At 53.7% G+C, this 22500-nt stretch overlaps 1 protein-coding gene and 1 long non-coding RNA gene across 2 annotated transcripts; both read left to right on the forward strand.

Moving 5' to 3' along the window:
• The first annotated feature begins 3662 nt into the window (after positions 1-3662).
• LOC144950501 (uncharacterized) lies at positions 3663-6167 on the forward strand. The gene is made up of 3 exons (XR_013640384.1): positions 3663-3696; positions 4422-4542; positions 6149-6167. It is a non-coding gene; the product is annotated as an uncharacterized LOC144950501 (long non-coding RNA).
• Positions 6168-7076: 909 nt separating this feature from the next.
• LOC144950508 (glutamine-rich protein 2-like) lies at positions 7077-17775 on the forward strand. Its single transcript, XM_078880646.1, has 6 exons — positions 7077-7178; positions 10762-10842; positions 11840-11914; positions 13440-13604; positions 16485-16603; positions 17706-17775. Exons 1-6 carry the CDS (start codon positions 7077-7079, stop codon positions 17773-17775), a joined length of 612 nt encoding a protein of 203 aa, XP_078736772.1.
• The last annotated feature ends 4725 nt before the right edge of the window (positions 17776-22500 follow it).

The raw sequence follows: 22500 nt of genomic DNA on the forward strand, positions 1-22500 counted from the left end.
CTCCTCCCTCCCTCCCCCCTCTCCCTCATCCTCCCTCCTCCTCCTCTCCCCTCCTCCCCCCTCCTCCTCCCCCCTCTCCCCACTCCTCCTCCCTCCCCCTCACCTCCCTCCCTCCTCCCCCTCCCTCCTCCCCCCACTCCCCACTCCCCTCCTCCTCCCTCCTCCACCTCCACCCCCCTCCTCCACCTCCCACCACCCCCTCCTCCTCCTCCCTCCCACCTCCCCCCTCCTCCACCCTCCCTCCCTCCCTCCCTCCTCCACCTCCCTCCCTCCCTCCCTCCCTCCTCCCTCCCTCCCCCCTCCTCCCTCATCCTCCCTCCTCACCTCCTCCTCCTCACCCCTCCTCCCCTCCTCCTCCCCCCTCCTCCCCCTCCTCCTCCCTCCCCCTCCTCCCTCCTCCCCCTCCTCCTCCCCCTCTCCCACTCCTCCTCCTCCCTCCTCCTCCCTCCTCCACCCCCCTCCTCCTCCTCCCTCCCTCCCCTCCTCCCTCCCTCCTCCCCCCTCCTCCTCCCTCCTCCTCCCTCCTCCCTCCTCCTCCCTCCTCCCTCCCTCCTCCTCCCCCTCCCTCCCTCCTCCACTCCTCCTCCCTCTCCCCTCCTCCTCCTCTCCCCTCCTCCCCCTCCTCCTCCCCCCTCTCCCCACTCCTCCTCCCCCTCCTCCTCCCTCCTCCCCTCCTCCTCCCCCTCTCCCACTCCTCCTCCTCCCTCCTCCTCCCTCTCCACCCCTCCTCCTCCTCCTCCCTCCTCCTCCTCCTCCCTCCTCCCTCCCTCCTCCTCCTCCTCCCTCCCTCCTCCTCCCTCCCTCCCTCCTCCTCCTCCCTCCCCCCTCTCCCTCATCCTCCCTCATCCTCCCTCCTCCTCCTCTCCCCTCCTCCCCTCCTCCTCCCCCCTCTCCCCACTCCTCCTCCCTCCCCCTCATCCTCCCTCCCTCCTCCCCCTCCTCCTCCCCCTCTCCCCACTCCTCCTCCTCCCTTCTCCACCCCCCTCCTCCTCCTCCCTCCTCCCCCTCCTCCTCCTCCCTCCCTCCTCCCCCCTCCTCCTCCCTCCTCCTCCCTCCTCCCCCTCCTCCTCCTCCCTCCCTCCCTCCTCCCCCTCCTCCTCCTCCCTTCCTCCTCCCTCCTCCCCCCTCTCCCCCCTCCTCCTCCCTCCTCCTCCCTCCTCCTCCCTTCCTCCTCTCTCCTCCTCCCTCCTGGTGATGGTGGAGGCAGTAATGGCAGTGGTAATTGTGATGGTGATGATGGTGATGATGGTGGTGATGGTGATGATGATGGTGGTGATGATGGTGATGGTGATGATGGTGGTGATGATGGTGGTGATGATGGAGGCAGTAATGACAGTGGTAATTGTGATGGTGATGATGGTGATGATGATGGTGATGATGATGATGGTGATGATGGTGATGATGGTGAAGGCAGTAATGACAGTGGTAATTGTGATGGTGATGATGGTGATGATGGTGATGATGATGGAGGCAGTAATGACAGTGGTAATTGTGATGGTGATGATGGTGATGATGATGGTGATGATGATGGTGATGATGGTGATGATGGAGGCAGTAATGACAGTGGTAATTGTGATGGTGATGATGGTGATGATGGTGATGATGATGGAGGCAGTAATGACAGTGGTAATTGTGATGGTGATGATGATGATGATGGTGGTGATGGTGATGGTGATTTGGAATGTGTCCGCTCAGTCCCAGGCAGAGATCAGCGGCCTCTCTGCCGGCATGCAGGCCGCACAAGACAACAGCGTCAAGATAGCAGATCTACAGACGCAGATGGTGAGTGAGTGGGTGAGCTGGTGAGTGAGTGGGTGAGTGGGTGGGTGAGCTGGTGAGTGAGTGGGTGGGTGAGCTGGTGAGTGAGTGGGTGGGTGAGTGAGTGGGTGAGTGGGTGAGCTGGTGAGTGAGTGGGTGAGTGGGTGAGTGAGCTGGTGAGTGGGTGAGCTGGTGAGTGAGTGGGTGAGTGGGTGAGTGAGCTGGTGAGTGGGTGAGCTGGTGAGTGAGTGGGTGAGTGAGTGGGTGAGCTGGTGAGTGAGTGGGTGAGTGGGTGGGTGAGTGGGTGAGCTGGTGAGTGAGCTGGTGAGTGAGTGGGTGAGTTGGTGAGTGAGTGTGTGAGCTGGTGAGTGAGTGGGAGAGCTGGTGAGTGAGTGAGTGGGTGGGTGAGCTGGTGAGTGAGTGGGTGAGCTGGTGAGTGAGTGGGTGAGTGGGTGGGTGAGCTGGTGAGTGAGTGGGTGGGTGGGTGAGCTGGTGAGTGAGTGGGTGGGTGAGTGAGTGGGTGAGTGGGTGAGCTGGTGAGTGAGTGGGTGAGTGGGTGAGTGAGCTGGTGAGTGGGTGAGCTGGTGAGTGAGTGGGTGAGTGGGTGAGTGAGCTGGTGAGTGGGTGAGCTGGTGAGTGAGTGGGTGAGTGAGTGGGTGAGCTGGTGAGTGAGTGGGTGAGTGGGTGGGTGAGTGGGTGAGCTGGTGAGTGAGCTGGTGAGTGAGTGGGTGAGTTGGTGAGTGAGTGTGTGAGCTGGTGAGTGAGTGGGAGAGCTGGTGAGTGAGTGAGTGGGTGGGTGAGCTGGTGAGTGAGTGGGTGAGCTGGTGAGTGAGTGGGTGAGTGAGTGGGTGGGTGAGTGAGTGGGTGAGCTGGTGAGTGAGTGGGTGAGTGAGTGAGTGGGTGAGTGAGTGGGTGAGTGAGTGAGTGGGTCAGCTGGTGAGTGAGTGGGTGAGTTAATGGGTGAGTGAGTGGGTGAGTGAGTGAGTGAGTGAGTGGGTGGGTGAGTGGGTGAGCTGGTGAGTGAGTGGGTGAGCTGGTGAGTGAGTGGGTGAGTGAGTGGGTGAGTGGGTGAGTGAGTGGGTGAGTGGGTGAGTAAGTGGGTGAGCTGATGAGTGAGTGGGTGAGCTGGTGAGTGAGCTGGTGAGTGAGTGGGTGAGCTGGTGAGTGAGTGGGTGAGCTGGTGAGTGAGTGGGTGAGTGAGTGGGTGAGTGGGTGAGTGAGTGGGTGAGTGAGTGAGTGGGTCAGCTGGTGAGTGAGTGGGTGAGTGAATGGGTGAGTTAGTGGGTGAGTGGGTGAGTGGGTGAGAGAGTGAGTGGGTGAGCTGGTGAGTGGGTGAGCCGGTGAGTGAGTGGGTGAGCTGGTGAGTGAGTGGGTGAGCTGGTGAGTGAGTGGGTGAGTGAGTGGGAGAGGTGGTGAGTGAGTGTATTAATGAGTGGGTGAGTGAGTGGGTGAGTGGGTGGGTGAGTGGGTGAGCTGGTGAGTGAGTGGATTAATGAGTGAGTGGGTGAGAGAGTGTGTGGTTGAGTGAGTGAGTGAGTGGGTGGGTGAGTATGTGAGCTGGTGAGTGAGTGGATTATTGAGTGAGTGGGTGAGTGAGTGTGTGGTTGAGTGAGTGAGTGATGGTAGTAGTAGTGGTGGTGGTGTGTGGTGGTGTGTGGTAGTAGTGGTGGTGGTGTGTGGTGTGTACTACTAGTGGTGGTGGTAGTAGTGGTAGTAGTAGTGGTGGTACTAGTGGTAGTAGTAGTGGTGGTACTAGTGGTGGTACTAGTGGTGGTACTAGTGGTGGTACTAGTGGTGCTGTGACCGTGGCCATCTGTGCAGGAGCAGTCTGCCCGCTGGCTGGGCGCCTTCCCGCAGAGCGCGGGGTCGCTGGTCACGTGGCCCCGCCTGCTGGCCGCTCTGCGCGGGGAGGAGAGCGAAGCAAGACACGAGCTGCAGGTGTGGGGAGTGTGGAGAGGGTGTGTGTGTCTGTGTGTGTGTGGTGTGTGTGTGTGGGATGTGTGTGTGTGGTGTGTGTGTGTGGTGTGTGTGTGTGGTGTGTGTGTGTGGTGTGTGTGTGTGGTGTGTGTGTGTGGTGTGTGTGTGTGTTGTGTGTGTGGTGTGTGTGGTGTGTGTGGTGTGTGTGTGTGGTGTGTGTGTGTGGTGTGTGTGTGTGGTGTGTGTGTGGTGTGTGTGTCTGTGTGTGTCTGTGTGGTGTGTGTGTGTGGTGTGTGTGTGTGGTGTGTGTGTGTGGGATGTGTGTGTGGGATGTGTGTGTGTGGTGTGTGTGTGTGGGATGTGTGTGTGTGGTGTGTGTGTGGTGTGTTTGTGTTGTGTGTGTGTGTGGTGTGTGGTGTGTGTGTGTGGTGTGGGTGGTGTGTGTTGTGTGTGTGTGTGGTGTGTGTGTGTGTGGTGTGTGTGGTGTGTGTGTTGTGTGTGTGTGTTGTGTGTGTGGTGTGTGTGTTGTGTGTGTGTGTGGTGTGTGTGGTGTGTGTGGTGTGTGTGTTGTGTGTGTGTGGTGTGTGTGGTGTGTGTGTGTGTGTTGTGTGTGTGTGTGGTGTGTGTGGTGTGTGTGGTGTGTGTGTGGTGTGTGTGTGTGGTGTGTGTGTGTGTTGTGTGTGTCATCGTTGTCGTTGTCATCATTGTCGTTGTCATCATTGTCGTTGTTGTTGTCGCCGGCCTAGACGGAGCGAGAGGGAGCGATGGATCCGCTCGCCGAGGCGGCGCTGGTCACGATCGGACGTCTCCCAGCCCGGCAGCAGGCGGCGGAGGCACGGATCGGCGTTCTGGAGGAGACGCTGCATGGTGAGTGAATGAGAGAGTGAATGAGAGAGTGAATGAGAGAGTGAATGAGAGAGTGAATGAGAGAGTGAATGAGAGAGTGAATGAGAGCGTGAATGAGAGAGTTGGTTAGAGAGTGAATTATAGAGTGAGTTAGAGAGTGAATTATAGAGTGAGTTAGAGAGTGAATTAGAGAGTGGGTTAGAGAGTGAGTTAGAGAGTGAGTTAGAGAGTGAATGAGAGAGTGGGTTAGAGAGTGAATGAGAGAGTGGGTTAGAGAGTGAATGAGAGAGTGAGTTAGAGAGTGAATTATAGAGTGGGTTAGAGAGGGGGTTCGAGAGTGAATGAGAGAGTGAGTTAGAGAGTGAGTTAGAGAGTGAATGAGAGAGTGAGTTAGAGAGCGAATTAAAGAGTGACAGTTCTTTTGTGTTTCTTTCCATTTGTGAATAATCGCACCAACTGTTGTCACCTTCTCACCAAGCTGCGTGGCGATGGTCTTGTAGCCCATTCCAGCCTTGTGTAGGTCTACAATCTTGTCCCTGACATCCTTGGAGAGCTCTTTGGTCTTGGCCATGGTGGAGAGTTTGGAATCTGATTGATTGATTGCTTCTGTGAACAGGTGTCTTTTATGCAGGTAACGAGCTGAGATTAGGAGCACTCCCTTTAAGAGTGTGCTCCTAATGTCAGCTCGTTACCTGTATTAAAGACACCTGGGAGCCAGAAATCTTTCTGATTGAGAGGGGGTCAAATACTTGTTTCCCTCATTAAAATGCCAATCAATTTATAACATTTTTGACATGCGTTTTTCTGGATTTTGTTGTTGTTATTCTGTCTCTCACTGTTCAAATAAACCTACCGTTAAAATTACAGACTGATCATTTCTTTGTCAGTGGGCTAACGTGAAAAATCAGCAGGGGATCAAATACGTTTTTCCCTCATCGTAGGTATAAGATAAAATAATAAATCAGTTGATGACGGACGCTTGTGTTGCGCCCGAAACGTCGTGATTCACTTTATTTTCTATACCCACGTGACTTTATCGAACGAACCAATGAGTATAGATTCACCCCCCCTCCCAACCCTCAAATAAAAAAAAATCTAATTGTGTTTCTCCCTTGTGATGGGACTTTGTGGGATGAACGTTGAGATTTATAAGGAACACGGGATGACCACTAAATAAAAAAAATCTAAATAATCCAAACAATCTAAATAATCCGAATAATTTTAACAATCTAAACAATCTAGAAACATACTCTTTGGGTCTTTTGGTAAAGTTACTTAGAAAATTAATAGATCACTATGATCTATTCCTGACTTACAATACCCTGGAGTCTACAAACTGAGTTGCAGTTGTGGTGATTGCTACATTGGAGATCACTATGATCTATTAATTATAAATTAATTATAAAAAATATAAATTAATGTAGAAATTAATAGCTCACTATGATCTCTTAATTAATAGATGACTATGATCTCTTAATTTTCTACCCACGTAACTTTACCGAAAGAACCAAGAAGATGAATCCCTGCAGTCACGAAAGCTTCAAATCAAGATTGAGTTTTACCTTTGTCAAATTAAGAAGTGAATTTGAAACTTGAGCCACCAACCCCTCCATCCATCTCGTTTCAGAACCCCGCTCGGAGCTGACTCACTTGGTGGCGGAGGTGGCACGGCTCCGTCAGCGCGTGGAGCGTGACTCCACGAGCCGATCGCAGGTAGCCCCCCCCCGCCACCACCACCGCGGCCCCCCTCAAACCACCCCCCCCCTCTGCCTTGAACCCCCACCTCCATTGGCCCCCCAATCACCCTCCGCAAGCATAAACCATCGTCACGCAAACTCCGGTTGTCGCAGCAGCAGCGGCAGATTTTGTCAAGAACGAAGACGGAGACCGCATGGCTGGCTTTCAGATGCGATGTGCACTACACTATACACTACACTATACACTACACTATACACTACACTATACACTACACTATACACTACACTATACACTACACTATACACTATACACTACACAATACACTATACACTACACTATACACTAATCTACACTACACTATACACTACACTATACACTACACTATACACTACACTATACACTACTATACACTACACTATACACTACACTATACACTATTATACACTACACTATACACTACACTATACACTATACTATACACTATACACTACACTATACACTACACTATACACTACACTACTACACGCTACACTATACACTACACTATACACTACTATACACTACTATACACTACTATACACTACACTATACACTACACTATACACTACACTACTACAGTACACACTACACTATACACTACACTATACACTACACTATACACTACACTACTACAGTACACACTGCACTATACACTACACTACACACTACACTACACACTAGTGCTGTACTACTGATGAATTGGCCACGTTCTCTTTACGCGACAACCCTCACTAATTCGCCGTGTCAGCTGGTGGCGGCTACTACCGACACATTTTACAAACTCACGCGATCCGACCCCAACAACAAACCCCTCTATCATGGATGACATTGATCGCTGCTACTGTAGTGACATAAGAAGGGAGGGGCTGCTGGGGGCTCTGGGCCCCTGGCGCCAGACGTTGGGTTCTCGGGCGGCCCAGGCGCTTAAGCCCCTTGGCGCCACCAACGGGGGGGGGGGGGGGGGGGGGCTGTGTGTGCTCTGTGGGATACCTGGGGGTGCACACAACCCCACCCCTCGTTGGGGACGAGGCATAAAAGGGGAGCTCCCTGGACGATCGGGGCCAGTTGTAGCTCAAGACCCAAGACCCAAGATCAGCCATCTGAGGACCCTGGGACGCTGTGAGGGCCAGTGGTGGGACTCTGGAACTCCCGGCTCTACGTCCTCGTGAGGGCGAGTTCCAGAGCGTAGCCAGAGTAGTGTATCTAGGCTGTGTGCCTAGGCTGTGTGCCTAGGCTGTGTGCCTAGGCTGTGTGCCTAGGCTGTGTGCCTAGGCTGTGTGCCTAGGCTGTGTGCCTAGGCTGTGTGCCTAGGCTGTGTGCCTAGGCTGTGTGCCTAGGCTGTGTGCCTAGGCTGTGTGCCTAGGCTGTGTGCCTAGGCTGTGTGCCTAGGCTGTGTGCCTAGGCTGTGTGCCTAGGCTGTGTGCCTAGGCTGTGTGCCTAGGCTGTGTGCCTAGGCTGTGTGCCTAGGCTGTGTGCCTAGGCTGTGTGCCTAGGCTGTGTGCCTAGGCTGTGTGCCTAGGCTGTGTGCCTAGGCTGTGTGCCTAGGCTGTGTGCCTAGGCTGTGTGCCTAGGCTGTGTGCCTAGGCTGTGTGCCTAGGCTGTGTGCCTAGGCTGTGTGCCTAGGCTGTGTGCCTAGGCTGTGTGCCTAGGCTGTGTGCCTAGGCTGTGTGCCTAGGCTGTGTGCCTAGGCTGTGTGCCTAGGCTGTGTGCCTAGGCTGTGTGCCTAGGCTGTGTGCCTAGGCTGTGTGCCTAGGCTGTGTGCCTAGGCTGTGTGCCTAGGCTGTGTGCCTAGGCTGTGTGCCTAGGCTGTGTGCCTAGGCTGTGTGCCTAGGCTGTGTGCCTAGGCTGTGTGCCTAGGCTGTGTGCCTAGGCTGTGTGCCTAGGCTGTGTGCCTAGGCTGTGTGCCTAGGCTGTGTGCCTAGGCTGTGTGCCTAGGCTGTGTGCCTAGGCTGTGTGCCTAGGCTGTGTGCCTAGGCTGTGTGCCTAGGCTGTGTGCCTAGGCTGTGTGCCTAGGCTGTGTGCCTAGGCTGTGTGCCTAGGCTGTGTGCCTAGGCTGTGTGCCTAGGCTGTGTGCCTAGGCTGTGTGCCTAGGCTGTGTGCCTAGGCTGTGTGCCTAGGCTGTGTGCCTAGGCTGTGTGCCTAGGCTGTGTGCCTAGGCTGTGTGCCTAGGCTGTGTGCCTAGGCTGTGTGCCTAGGCTGTGTGCCTAGGCTGTGTGCCTAGGCTGTGTGCCTAGGCTGTGTGCCTAGGCTGTGTGCCTAGGCTGTGTGCCTAGGCTGTGTGCCTAGGCTGTGTGCCTAGGCTGTGTGCCTAGGCTGTGTGCCTAGGCTGTGTGCCTAGGCTGTGTGCCTAGGCTGTGTGCCTAGGCTGTGTGCCTAGGCTGTGTGCCTAGGCTGTGTGCCTAGGCTGTGTGCCTAGGCTGTGTGCCTAGGCTGTGTGCCTAGGCTGTGTGCCTAGGCTGTGTGCCTAGGCTGTGTGCCTAGGCTGTGTGCCTAGGCTGTGTGCCTAGGCTGTGTGCCTAGGCTGTGTGCCTAGGCTGTGTGCCTAGGCTGTGTGCCTAGGCTGTGTGCCTAGGCTGTGTGCCTAGGCTGTGTGCCTAGGCTGTGTGCCTAGGCTGTGTGCCTAGGCTGTGTGCCTAGGCTGTGTGCCTAGGCTGTGTGCCTAGGCTGTGTGCCTAGGCTGTGTGCCTAGGCTGTGTGCCTAGGCTGTGTGCCTAGGCTGTGTGCCTAGGCTGTGTGCCTAGGCTGTGTGCCTAGGCTGTGTGCCTAGGCTGTGTGCCTAGGCTGTGTGCCTAGGCTGTGTGCCTAGGCTGTGTGCCTAGGCTGTGTGCCTAGGCTGTGTGCCTAGGCTGTGTGCCTAGGCTGTGTGCCTAGGCTGTGTGCCTAGGCTGTGTGCCTAGGCTGTGTGCCTAGGCTGTGTGCCTAGGCTGTGTGCCTAGGCTGTGTGCCTAGGCTGTGTGCCTAGGCTGTGTGCCTAGGCTGTGTGCCTAGGCTGTGTGCCTAGGCTGTGTGCCTAGGCTGTGTGCCTAGGCTGTGTGCCTAGGCTGTGTGCCTAGGCTGTGTGCCTAGGCTGTGTGCCTAGGCTGTGTGCCTAGGCTGTGTGCCTAGGCTGTGTGCCTAGGCTGTGTGCCTAGGCTGTGTGCCTAGGCTGTGTGCCTAGGCTGTGTGCCTAGGCTGTGTGCCTAGGCTGTGTGCCTAGGCTGTGTGCCTAGGCTGTGTGCCTAGGCTGTGTGCCTAGGCTGTGTGCCTAGGCTGTGTGCCTAGGCTGTGTGCCTAGGCTGTGTGCCTAGGCTGTGTGCCTAGGCTGTGTGCCTAGGCTGTGTGCCTAGGCTGTGTGCCTAGGCTGTGTGCCTAGGCTGTGTGCCTAGGCTGTGTGCCTAGGCTGTGTGCCTAGGCTGTGTGCCTAGGCTGTGTGCCTAGGCTGTGTGCCTAGGCTGTGTGCCTAGGCTGTGTGCCTAGGCTGTGTGCCTAGGCTGTGTGCCTAGGCTGTGTGCCTAGGCTGTGTGCCTAGGCTGTGTGCCTAGGCTGTGTGCCTAGGCTGTGTGCCTAGGCTGTGTGCCTAGGCTGTGTGCCTAGGCTGTGTGCCTAGGCTGTGTGCCTAGGCTGTGTGCCTAGGCTGTGTGCCTAGGCTGTGTGCCTAGGCTGTGTGCCTAGGCTGTGTGCCTAGGCTGTGTGCCTAGGCTGTGTGCCTAGGCTGTGTGCCTAGGCTGTGTGCCTAGGCTGTGTGCCTAGGCTGTGTGCCTAGGCTGTGTGCCTAGGCTGTGTGCCTAGGCTGTGTGCCTAGGCTGTGTGCCTAGGCTGTGTGCCTAGGCTGTGTGCCTAGGCTGTGTGCCTAGGCTGTGTGCCTAGGCTGTGTGCCTAGGCTGTGTGCCTAGGCTGTGTGCCTAGGCTGTGTGCCTAGGCTGTGTGCCTAGGCTGTGTGCCTAGGCTGTGTGCCTAGGCTGTGTGCCTAGGCTGTGTGCCTAGGCTGTGTGCCTAGGCTGTGTGCCTAGGCTGTGTGCCTAGGCTGTGTGCCTAGGCTGTGTGCCTAGGCTGTGTGCCTAGGCTGTGTGCCTAGGCTGTGTGCCTAGGCTGTGTGCCTAGGCTGTGTGCCTAGGCTGTGTGCCTAGGCTGTGTGCCTAGGCTGTGTGCCTAGGCTGTGTGCCTAGGCTGTGTGCCTAGGCTGTGTGCCTAGGCTGTGTGCCTAGGCTGTGTGCCTAGGCTGTGTGCCCTAGGCTGTGTGCCTAGGCTGTGTGCCTAGGCTGTGTGCCTAGGCTGTGTGCCTAGGCTGTGTGCCTAGGCTGTGTGCCTAGGCTGTGTGCCTAGGCTGTGTGCCTAGGCTGTGTGCCTAGGGGGCCTAGGCTGTGTGCCTAGGGCTAGTGTGTGCCTAGGCTGTGTGCCTGGTTACCTTTACAAGTGTCTCCGAAACCCGTTACACCACCGCCACCACGTGTTGAAGAGCCTGAAACTCCTCTCTGTTCACGCCGATGGGACCCCCCCCCCCCCCCACTCTTCCCCCGTGCGTAGGATGAGTCCGGGCTCCGGGAACTGTCAAGGGAGGTGGCTCGACTCGTGGACGAAGGAGATGCCACTCGCAAGGACATTCAGGTGATCACTATGAACAACACGTTGTCCTGCTGCGGAGGGAGCTGGTAGGAACGTCGGGTTGCTCGGCCAATGGCCTGCAGGGTCAACGGCGGCGTGGTGTATTCCGCAAATATGCCCGACTGTGAGGGCGGGCACAAGCCGGCGTGAGTAGGTTGAACGTTGAGTTTTATAAGGGCACCACGGGGTGACCAGCCCCTCCCCACCCAGCCCCCACCCCTCCCACCCCCCACCCAGCCCCACGACCTCCTGCACACCAGGCGAGGTAGTTAACATCTCCGAGCCACCGTGATGATGATGATGATGAGAGAGAGAAAGACACGCAAACTCCAAATATACAGCAGCAGGCGTCAGTGTCGGGATCGAACCCACGACCTCCTGTACACCAGGCGAGGTAGTTAACATCTCCCAGCCACCGTGATGATGATGATGAGAGAGAGAAAGACACGCAAACTCCAAATATACAGCAGCAGGCGTCAGTGTCGGGATCGAACCCACGACCTCCTGTACACCAGGCGAGGTAGTTAACATCTCCTAGCCACCGTGATGATGATGATGAGAGAGAGAAAGACACGCAAACTCCAAATATACAGCAGCAGGCGTCAGAGTCGGAATTGAACCCACGACCTCCTGTACACCAGGCGAGGTAGTTAACATCTCCCAGCCACCGTGTGTGCAGCTAACCGCTGTACTACGAACCCGGCGACCCGAGTTCAATTCTCGCTCCACAACCAACTCCGTTGGCGATTATTTGAACCGGTCCCGGGGCCTCCCCTAGGTCGACTCAGCCTCCAATGAGTACCTGGTGTGGTGTGTAGTAAACATCGCTACTGGGGGAGACAAAGGCGGCCGGGCGTGGTTGCTGGCCACCCACCCCCCTCGTGTGCCACAGTGCCGCCCTTCGTAGGTGCTACTCGCTCCGAGCACTTGCCTCGAAAGCCCGTTGAAGGCTACACGGGGGATCTTTGCCTGTGCCCGTGTCGTGTGCGCCGACTTGCAGAGCCTGGCGGAGTCCCTGGAGCAACTGCAGGAGACGAAAGCCGACAGGGTCAAAGTCGACACGGACATCGAAGTGGTAAGCACGGCGGCTTGCGTGTTCACACGGTCAAAAATCACCTCCCCCCCCCCAAACTCACCACCACCACCACCACGTTGCCTACGCAGACTGTGAGGGCTGTTCGTGAGGCCACACTGGGGAGACAAAGACGGTCTAGCGCGGTGCTCACCACCCAACCACATATCCCCTCGTGTGCTGTGTCCAGCCTTCATAGGGTGCTGTTACATGTACACACATACACACACACACACGTATGTACATCTTCTTGGTTCTTTCGGTAAAGTCACGTAGAAGGGAAATAATAAAATAATAAAAATAACACATAATAAAATAATTTTAAAGCTTTCGTGACTGCAGGGATTCATCTTCTTGGTTCTTTCGGTAAAGTCACGTAGAAGGGAAATAATAAAATAATAAAAATAACACATAATAAAATAATTTTAAAGCTTTCGTGACTGCAGGGATTCATCTTCTTGGTTCTTTCGGTAAAGTCACGTAGAAGGGAAGTAATAAAATAATAAAAATATAATAAAATAATTTGCACGACGTTTCGGCCACAACGCAAGCAGCCGTCCTCAGGTGAAGAACAAGTCTGTCGAAAAAAGAGTCTGTCTTATTGAATTTTTATTATTTTATTATTTCCATTCTACGTGACTTTACCGAAAGAACCAAGAAGATGAATCCCTGCAGTCACGAAAGCTTTAAATCGAAACGTACCATACATGTCACGTGCGACAACAAAAACCAACAACCTCGAGACACAGCAGCGTCGCGATCTGTAAATTTCCTACCGACGCGACTTTACCGAAAGAACCAAGGAGTATTCGCCTACATAGGAATGTTTTACTGGTAGGAACCTCCTGGTTACACCAGCCCACAGCGGATTATTGTGTCCGTCCGTCCGTCCGTCGTGCATCCAAAAATGGGAGGGGTGTGGCTGGGTGGAGAGGGGAGAGTGGGGAGGGGCTGGGTGGGGAGGGTGGGGAGGGGCTGGGTGGGGAGGGTGGGGAGGGGCTGGGTGGGGAGTGAGGGGCTGGGTGGGAGGTGGGAGGGGTGGGGCCGGGTGGGGAGGGGCTGGTCACCCCGTGGTGCCCTTATAAAACTCAACGTTTCACCTACTCACGCCGGCTTGTGCCCGCCCTCACAGTCGGGCATATTTTGCGGAATACACCACGCCGCCGTTGACCCTGGCCATTGACCGAGCAACCCAACGTTCCTACCAGCTCCTTCCGCAGGACAATGTGTTTAATCCGTCATGAAAAAAATTCAGCACCGGCGGGTACGGGTAGCGTACGGGTACCCGTACCCGGCCGGGTACGGGTACGGGTACCCGTTTGCGACCCTGGTGCGGCCGGGTACGGGTACGGGTAGGCCGTGAGTCACCGGTGAGTCACCGTTTGTCACTCATTTCGGGTAGGGTACGGGTACGGGTAGCGTACGTGTACCCATACCCGGCCGGGTACGGGTACGGGTAAGGAATCAAAACCCGTTTGCGACCTCTGGGTGGGGGGGGGCGGTGGCGTTTGAATCTTTGCCATTGCAGAAGGCGGACAAGCGCGCGCTGGATGGCAAGGTGAGCCGCTCGCTCTTCTCGGAGGCGACGGAGCGCCTCCACGCGATGATGGACGGCCTCCTGGAGCGAGTGAGCGGCCAGGAGGGCGACTGGCAGCGGCAGACCCAGATGCTCGTGGCCCACATGGACAGCAAGGTGGGAGGTCACGAACGACCTCACAAACCACCCCACTCCACCCCCCACGCGCACAACAACAACAACAACAACTGCCATTCGCCACTAAGTAGCGGTGACGTTACCACGACGCTTGTGCCAGGCCATGTGCAACTTGAGGCTACCACGTGAAGTGTCAATCGCCCGCTGGCAGGAGGTCACGGGGCAGACCCAGCAGGTGCCACGGGTCGACTGACTGAGATGACCGAGATGACTGGCTGATGCACCACCTGTGCCCCCTACTGTGCCAACTTGCTGTGCTTTAGCCACCCGGCACTCCGCTCGTTGTTGTGAGCGTTGCTCCTCCGCCCTCCGTTGTTGCTGGAGGGCGACTGCCTCCAACTGCCCAGTAGCGTCCTTCACGAGCCTCCTCCACTGAGGCCGATCTTGACACCGCTGGTACCAGTCATCGGCAAGTCCACTCAGCTCCACGTCCTCCTGTACCACAACACTCCATCTCTTCTCTAGCCCGTGCCGTGCCCGTTTAGCCCCTTCAATCCTCACACACACACACCTGTGCCAAGCGATGCCACCACCGCAGGGACGTTCCGTTTCTGCGAGCAGGCGTGGCCAACTCTCAGGTGTGAGAACGATCCAAATTCTCCTTGGTTCTTTCGGTAAAGTCATGTCGGTGACTTTACCGAAAGAACCGAAGAGTATGGATTCCTGCAGTCACGAAAGCTTCAAATCAAGATTGAACGATCTAAATGTTTTTTTTCTTTCTAAATTGCTCCTTTTCCTTTCTTTTTTTCAACAACCAATAATTATTTTTTACTTTTACTGCCAGGCAAGGCCTAGAAATAATAAGTATAACCAGTAAAAACAAAGTTTTTCACTATAAATCCTTTATATGCGTGGCGGCTAGAGTCCTCTCGTCCTTTGGCTTGAGATGGCTGCCACCTATGGGTCAGATGATTGCATTGCACCATTAAGCAATTGGCAATTAAATATAATATTTTTGTCCTAAAAAGTGTAAAATTTTGGAAAAAAAATTTCACGAACATTAATTGTCACGCACAACGAGTCTGTGTGCAAAATGTCAGCTCGATTGGATCACGTGAAGTGGGTTAAAAAACGACCGAAAGATTTGCACGGTCGTAAGCAAGCAAGCAAGTGAACTTAATATAAAGGATTTAAAAAAGAGGTTAGGCGCTGGTGCAAGTGAGCGCTGGGAGTGTGTTTTGGTCGAACAGGGAAATAATGAGGGTGAGCTGAAGGGAGCCAGTGGGGGGGGGGGGGGTGGCACGTGCCCACCCAATTGAATCATTGGGGTTTATTAGGAATGAATCGGCATTTTGCCACTGTGTAGCATATTACGACGTGCCAGGGACTCTATGAGATGATAGGACAATAGTCTGAGTCCACAATTGGCAACAAGTAACGGCAAAGCGGTTATAAGCGACTCGCAGAATTGTGCGCAGTTGCGTGTACACAGTACACACGACTTCCCTGAAGGCATCAGCAGCTGCAGCGAGCGCGATGCCGATCACACGACGCGGTTCGAATTCGACCCTCGATCGATGGCTGCGTCATCGCCGCACACGCGTCGAATAACAAGCAAGGGACAAGTCCTTACTCACTAACAACTCCTTACTTACTATCAACTCCTTACCAACAACTCCTTACTCACTAACAACTCCTCTATCATTTTTAATTGCTGGAGGGGTTGCCCCCCCCCCCCCAAACACCTGAAACTCCTGGCTCCGCCATTGGAAGGGAGGATAACGAGTTGGAGGTGAGCGGGAAAGACATTCCGCAAATCTGGGGCAGCAATGCGGAACCCTTGAAACTAAAACAAATTTTTTTAATACTTTACCAGAAGCGACCTGGCCACACATGATAGCCCAACGATGTGGCTCATCGTCAACGTTTAGAATCAACGCGCGACGTTGATTCTAAACGTGGAGGGAAAAACGGGAGGACCCGGAGAAAAATCCACGCGACCATGGGGAGAGACACGCAAACTCCAAATATACAGCAGCAGGCATCGTCAGGGTCGGTATCGAACCCACGACCTCCTGTGTACCAGGCGAGGTAGTTAACATCTCCTAGCCACCGTGATGATGATGAGAGAGAGACACGCAAATTCCAAATATACAGCAGCAGGCGTCAGGGTCGGGATCAAACCTCCTGAATACCACGCGAATTATTTAACATCTCGCTGGACCCGCTCAATGATTTGACGGATGAGTGAACGATTGAACGAGTGAACTAACGGGCGAACGGATGAGCGAACGATTGAACGAGTGAACTAACGGGCGAACGGATGAGCGAACGATTGAACGAGTGAACTAACGGACGAACGGATGAGCGAACGATTGAACGAGTCAACTAACGGACGAATGAGTGAACTAACGATTGAACGAGTGAACTAACGGACGAATGAGTGAACTAACGATTGAACGAGTGAACTAACGGACGGACGAGTGAACTAACGGACGAACGAGTGAACTAACGGACGAACGAGTGCACTAACGGACGAACGAGTGAACTAACGGACGAACGAGTGAACTAACGGACGAACGAGTGAACTAACGGACGAACGAGTGAACTAACGGACGAACGAGTGAACTAACGGACGAACGAGTGAACTAACGGACGAACGAGTGGACTAACGGACGAACGAGTGAACTAACGGACGAACGAGTGAACTAACGGACGAACGAGTGAACTAACGGACGAACGAGTGAACTAACGGACGAACGAGTGAACTAACGGACGAACAAGTGAACTAACGGACGAATGAGTGAACTAACGATTGAACGAGTGAACTAACGGACGAACGAGTGAACTAACGGACGAACGAGTGAACTAACGGACGAACGAGTGAACTAACGGGCGAACACGACGTCCCTGCCGCAGCTGGACCGCATGGAGCTGGACCCGCTGAGACGGGAGCTGGAGGAGCGCTGGGGGGCCGTCAAGCGGCGCTTGCAGGACGGCGAGCAGATTCAAGCGGACGACGCCGCCGGCTTCCGCAGGTCGGCTGCCCCCACCCCCCCAAACCCTCTCCAACCCCCCTTCCCTCTCTCGGTGTCAGCGGGTTGGGAACGGCAGTGGGGCTAAGACAGAGGTCACAAACGGGTTTTGATTCCTTACCTGTACACGTACCCGGCCGGGTACGCGTACCCGTTCCCTACCCGTACCCGTACCCTACCCGAAATGAGTGACAAACGGTTACTCAACAGTGACTCACGGCTTACCCGTACCCGTGGCCTACCCGTACCCGTACCCTACCCGAAATGAGTGACAAACGGTTACTCAACAGTGACTCACGGCCTACCCGGCTACCCGTACCCGGCCGCACCAGGGTCGCTACCCGTACCTGGCCGGGTACGGGTAGCCGGGTATCGGGTAGGGTACGGGTATTGGGTACCCGGTTGCGACCTCTGGGCTGAGATGAGACTCAGCGCTGGACTGGCACAGACGGAAATAGTCGGCTGCCGCTCGCTGACTTGGGGGCGTTTCGTGCGAAGCGACTGAACGAAACCATCTTCTTGGTTCTTTCGGTAAAATCACGTAGAAGGGAAATAATAAAATAATAAAAATAAAACATATTAAAATAATTCTCACGACGTTTCGGCCACAACGCAAGCAGCCATCCTCAGGTGAAGACTCCCCGACAGACCTGTTCTCCACCTGAGGACGGCTGCTTGCGTTTTGGCCGAAACGTCGTGAGAATTATTTTATTATGTTTTGTTTTTATTATTTTATTACTTCCCTTCTACGTGACTTTACCGAAAGAACCAAGAAGATGAATCCCTGCAGTCACGAAAGCTTTAAATCGAAAATATGACTTTGAAACCCCCCGCCCACCTCCTACGCATTCCACAAGTAATGACTAATCCCATATCTGCATTTCCCATAAATATGCTAAATTCCTCTTGATATGCAAATTCCTTTGTCAAGGCGCTCTTCGCCCCTCCAACCCAGCTTAAATATACGCTGCCAAGCTTGGTGGTGTTCATTCAGACGCTGTTTTTCCGACACACCTGTTCTTCACCTGAGGACGGCTGCTTGCGTTGTGGCCGAAACGTCGTGAGAATTATTTTATTATGTTTTATTTTTTTGTTCTACTTGCAGGCAACTGATTGCGCGTTTCCACTGCATCTCGTGTGATCGTCCCCTCGACCTGCCCGTGCCTGCCCCGTGAGTTTTGAACATTGAATCCGATCGGCGGGTTTATCCGCGATGGGTAAAAGAGAAATGGCTTGAGCTTCAATCTTCTTATCTTGCCTTAATGTCATTCATAGAACGCCTTTGCCAAGGCACTTTACAGCGATTATAAAATTGTACATAGCTTGGTAATAAGTGGTAATCATTTCGAAATGAAGAAATGGGTTAGGGACCGTTCATAAATGACGTCACGCACCTGGGGGGGGGGGCGGGGGTCAGACATTTGTGACGATGTGTGGCGAGGGGGGGAGGGGGATTTGAGAAATGTGACGTCACGTAAAATGCACAACTTTAAATAAATATAGAATTGTTATAACAACACTCCTACAACATCAGAGCTTTGTGACGTCATATTTTAGGGGGGGTCTGACTTTTTGTGACGTCGTGTGACGAGGTGGGTGGGGGGGTAAAAAAATCCTCCAAAATCGCGTGACGTCATTTATGGACGGCCCCCTTATTCTAAGTGGTGGTGCTTAAGATTCTTAAAAGGGTGAATCCCGTTCTTATTTTTTTTCCCATCATTTTGATATCGGCCAAAAAATGGTCCCTGTCCATGTGGTTTATCCCTGTCGTGCAAACCGCATCACACGTCCGTTCAAATCCCAGAGCTCTCTATCTCACACAGAGCTCAAGGGCCCAGACCAGGGGTCGCCAACCAAAATAACAAGAAGAGCCATTTCTTTCCAATTCGGTACAAAATTCAGTATTTCAAGAGCCGCAATGCATCTGAGTACATACTGTACATACGTACATATCGTCAAGAAGCAGCCCGCAAAGAGCCGCATGCGGCTCTGGAGCCGTAGGTTGCCGACCCCTGGCCCAGACCATATATTTGACACTGTTGGGTATGGCCTGAGATAGCAAAACCCACTCATCCACGCACTCACTCACTCACTCGCCCATTCACCCACTCACTCACTCACCCACTCACTTACTCACTCACTCACCCACTCACTCTCTCACTCACTCACCCACTCACTCACTCACTCACCCACTCACTTACTCACTCACTCACCCACTCACTCACTCACTCACCCACTCACTCACTCACCCATTCACCCACTCACTCACTCACCCACCCACTCACTCACTCACTCACTCGCCCATTCACCCACTCACTCACTCACCCACTCACTCACTCACCCATTCACCCACTCACTCACCCACGCACCCACCCATTCACTCACTCACTCACTCACCCACTCACTCACTCACTCACCCACCCACCCACTCACTCACTCACCCACCCACCCACCCACCCACTCACTCACTCACTCGCCCATTCACCCACTCACTCACTCACTCACTCACCCACTCACTCACTCACCCATTCACTCACCCACTCACTCACCCACCCACTCACTCACTCACTCACTCACGCACTCACTCACCCACTCACTCACCCACCCACTCACCCACTCACTCACCCACCCACTCACTCACCCACTCACTCACTCACTCGCCCATTCACCCACTCACTCACTCACCCACTCACTCACTCACCCATTCACCCACTCACTCACCCACGCACCCACCCATTCACTCACTCGCCCATTCACCCACTCACTCACTCACCCACTCACTCACTCACCCATTCACCCACTCACTCACCCACGCACCCACTCATTCACTCACTCACTCACCCACTCACTCACTCACTCACCCACCCACCCACCCACTCACTCACTCACTCACCCACTCACTCACTCACTCACCCACTCACTCACTCACCCATTCACTCACTCACTCACCCATTCACTCACCCACTCACTCACTCACCCACCCACTCACTCACTCACTCACCCTCAACCACTCACTCACCCATTCACTCACCACTCACTCACCCACCCACCCACCCACTCACCCACTCACTCACCCACTCACTCACTCACCCACTCACTCACTCACCCACTCCACAGAACGTGACAATGGGAGCGTTACAGCGTTCCCGCTAGAAAGCCCCACGACTTTGAGAAGACAAACGTTCGAAACTGACACCTTCACATGCGCACACGCGTAACACACACACACACATAGGTTTAACACCTACAGGCAAATGCTCTATCGCTGCACACCGCACTGCCCGGCTCGCGTTTAACATTCGCCACGTGCGTTTCGTCTCTCTCCTCTTTGCCAGGCGTCTGATCACCGTTGCGGTGACGACATCAAAGCAGAAGAACCCCCAGGGGCTTGCCAGGTGCTTGTTCTTTCAGCGCTGGGTATGCCGGTTATTCAGCGGCGTGCAGAGGATGGTCAATGGATGATTTGGCTTAAATTGTTTTCCCCCTGTCGCTGTCTCGACGACTGGAATGTAAAAGTAAAAAAAAATGTTTTCAGCTGCAGCCGCAACGAATCACTCACTCACTCGCTTACTCAGTGGCGGGGCCAGGATCTTCAGGTGTTTGGGGGGCGGGGGGTAACCCCTCCAGCAATGAAAAATGATAGCGGAGTTTCGATTTAAAGCTTTCGTGACTGCAGGGATTCATCTTCTTGGTTCTTTCGGTAAAGTCACGTAGAAGGGAAATAATAAAATACTAAAAATAAAACATAATGAAATAATTTTAAAGCTTTCGTGACTGCAGGAATTCATCTTCTTGGTTCTTTCGGTAAAGTCACGTAGAAGGGAAATAATAAAATAATACAAATAAAACATAATAAAATAATTCTCACAGTGAGAATTATTTTATTGTGTTTTATTTTATTATGTTTTATTTTTATTATTTTATTATTTCCCTTCTACGTGACTTTACCGAAAGAACCAAGGAGATTTACACTATGGGAACCTCATTTGCCAGTAAAAATATGATATTTGTCTTTTTTTACCCTTCTATCTGGCAACAAAACTGACACCTTTTTACAAGGAGTCATGTTTGCATAGACCACAATGCCTGCAGTCATAATACAAACAAAAGAACATAACTCTGATAATGTGCACTGTCCTTGAAGTTGATTGGTCCACACCCGAGACAGCTTTCCTTAGAGTCCCTGGCACGTAATACTATGCTACACAGTGGCAGTGGCGGTCGCAAAATGCCGATGTATTACTAATAAACCCCAATGATCCGATCGAAATTAGGGATTTCGATCGGATCATTGGGGGGGCACGTGCCACCCCCCCCATTGGCTCCGCCAGTGTGCTTACTCAATCACCTACTCACACTCACACACACACCCACTCACCTACTCACACTCACACACTCACCTACTCACACTCACACACACCCACTCACCTACTCACACACACACACACCCACTCACCTACTCACACTCACACACACACACTCACCTACTCACACTCACACACACCCACTCACCTACTCACACTCACACACACCCACTCACCTACTCACACTCACACACACCCACTCACCTACTCACACTCACACACACACACACTCACCTACTCACACTCACACACACCCACTCACCTACTCACACTCACACACACTCACCTACTCACACACACTCACCTACTCACACTCACACACACCCACTCACCTACTCACACTCACACACACACTCACCTACTCACACTCACACACACCCACTCACCTACTCACACTCACACACACACTCACTCACCTACTCACACTCACACACACACTCACCTACTCACACTCACACACACCCACTCACCTACTCACACTCACACACACCCACTCACCCACTCACATACTCACACTCAATCACCTACTCACACTCACACACACCCACTCACCTACTCACACTCACACACACACCCACTCACCTACTCACACTCACACACACACCCACTCACCTACTCACACTCACACACACACTCACCTACTCACACTCACACACCCACTCACCTACTCACACTCACACACACCCACTCACCTACTCACACTCACACACACACTCACCTACTCACACTCACACACACACTCACCTACTCACACTCACACACACACCCACTCACCTACTCACACTCACACACACCCACTCACCTACTCACACTCACACACACCCACTCACCTACTCACACTCACACACACACACACTCACCTACTCACACTCACACACACCCACTCACCTACTCACACTCACACACACCCACTCACCTACTCACACTCACACACACTCACCTACTCACACTCACACACACCCACTCACCTACTCACACTCACACACACACTCACCTACTCACACTCACACACACCCACTCACCTACTCACACTCACACACACACTCACTCACCTACTCACACTCACACACACACTCACCTACTCACACTCACACACACCCACTCACCTACTCACACTCACACACACCCACTCACCCACTCACATACTCACACTCAATCACCTACTCACACTCACACACACCCACTCACCTACTCACACTCACACACACACCCACTCACCTACTCACACTCACACACACACCCACTCACCTACTCACACTCACACACACACTCACCTACTCACACTCACACACACACTCACCTACTCACACTCACACACACACCCACTCACCTACTCACACTCACACACACTCACCTACTCACACTCACACACACACTCACCTACTCACACTCACACACACCCACTCACCTACTCACACTCACACACACACTCACTCACCTACTCACACTCACACACACACTCACCTACTCACACTCACACACACCCACTCACCTACTCACACTCACACACACCCACTCACCCACTCACATACTCAC

Source organism: Lampetra fluviatilis, chromosome 58 (genome assembly GCF_964198595.1).
Source record: "Lampetra fluviatilis chromosome 58, kcLamFluv1.1, whole genome shotgun sequence".
Lineage (NCBI taxonomy): Eukaryota > Metazoa > Chordata > Hyperoartia > Petromyzontiformes > Petromyzontidae > Lampetra > Lampetra fluviatilis.

Bases quoted from the DNA above. Each gene is read 5' to 3' on its own strand.
- LOC144950508 (XM_078880646.1), top strand. From the start codon at position 7,077: ATGGATGACATTGATCGCTGCTACTGTAGTGACATAAGAAGGGAGGGG. The intron at 11,915-13,439 runs GTAAGCACGGCG...TTGCCATTGCAG, and splicing joins TCGACACGGACATCGAAGTG to AAGGCGGACAAGCGCGCGCT. The intron at 13,605-16,484 runs GTGGGAGGTCAC...TCCCTGCCGCAG, and splicing joins TGGCCCACATGGACAGCAAG to CTGGACCGCATGGAGCTGGA.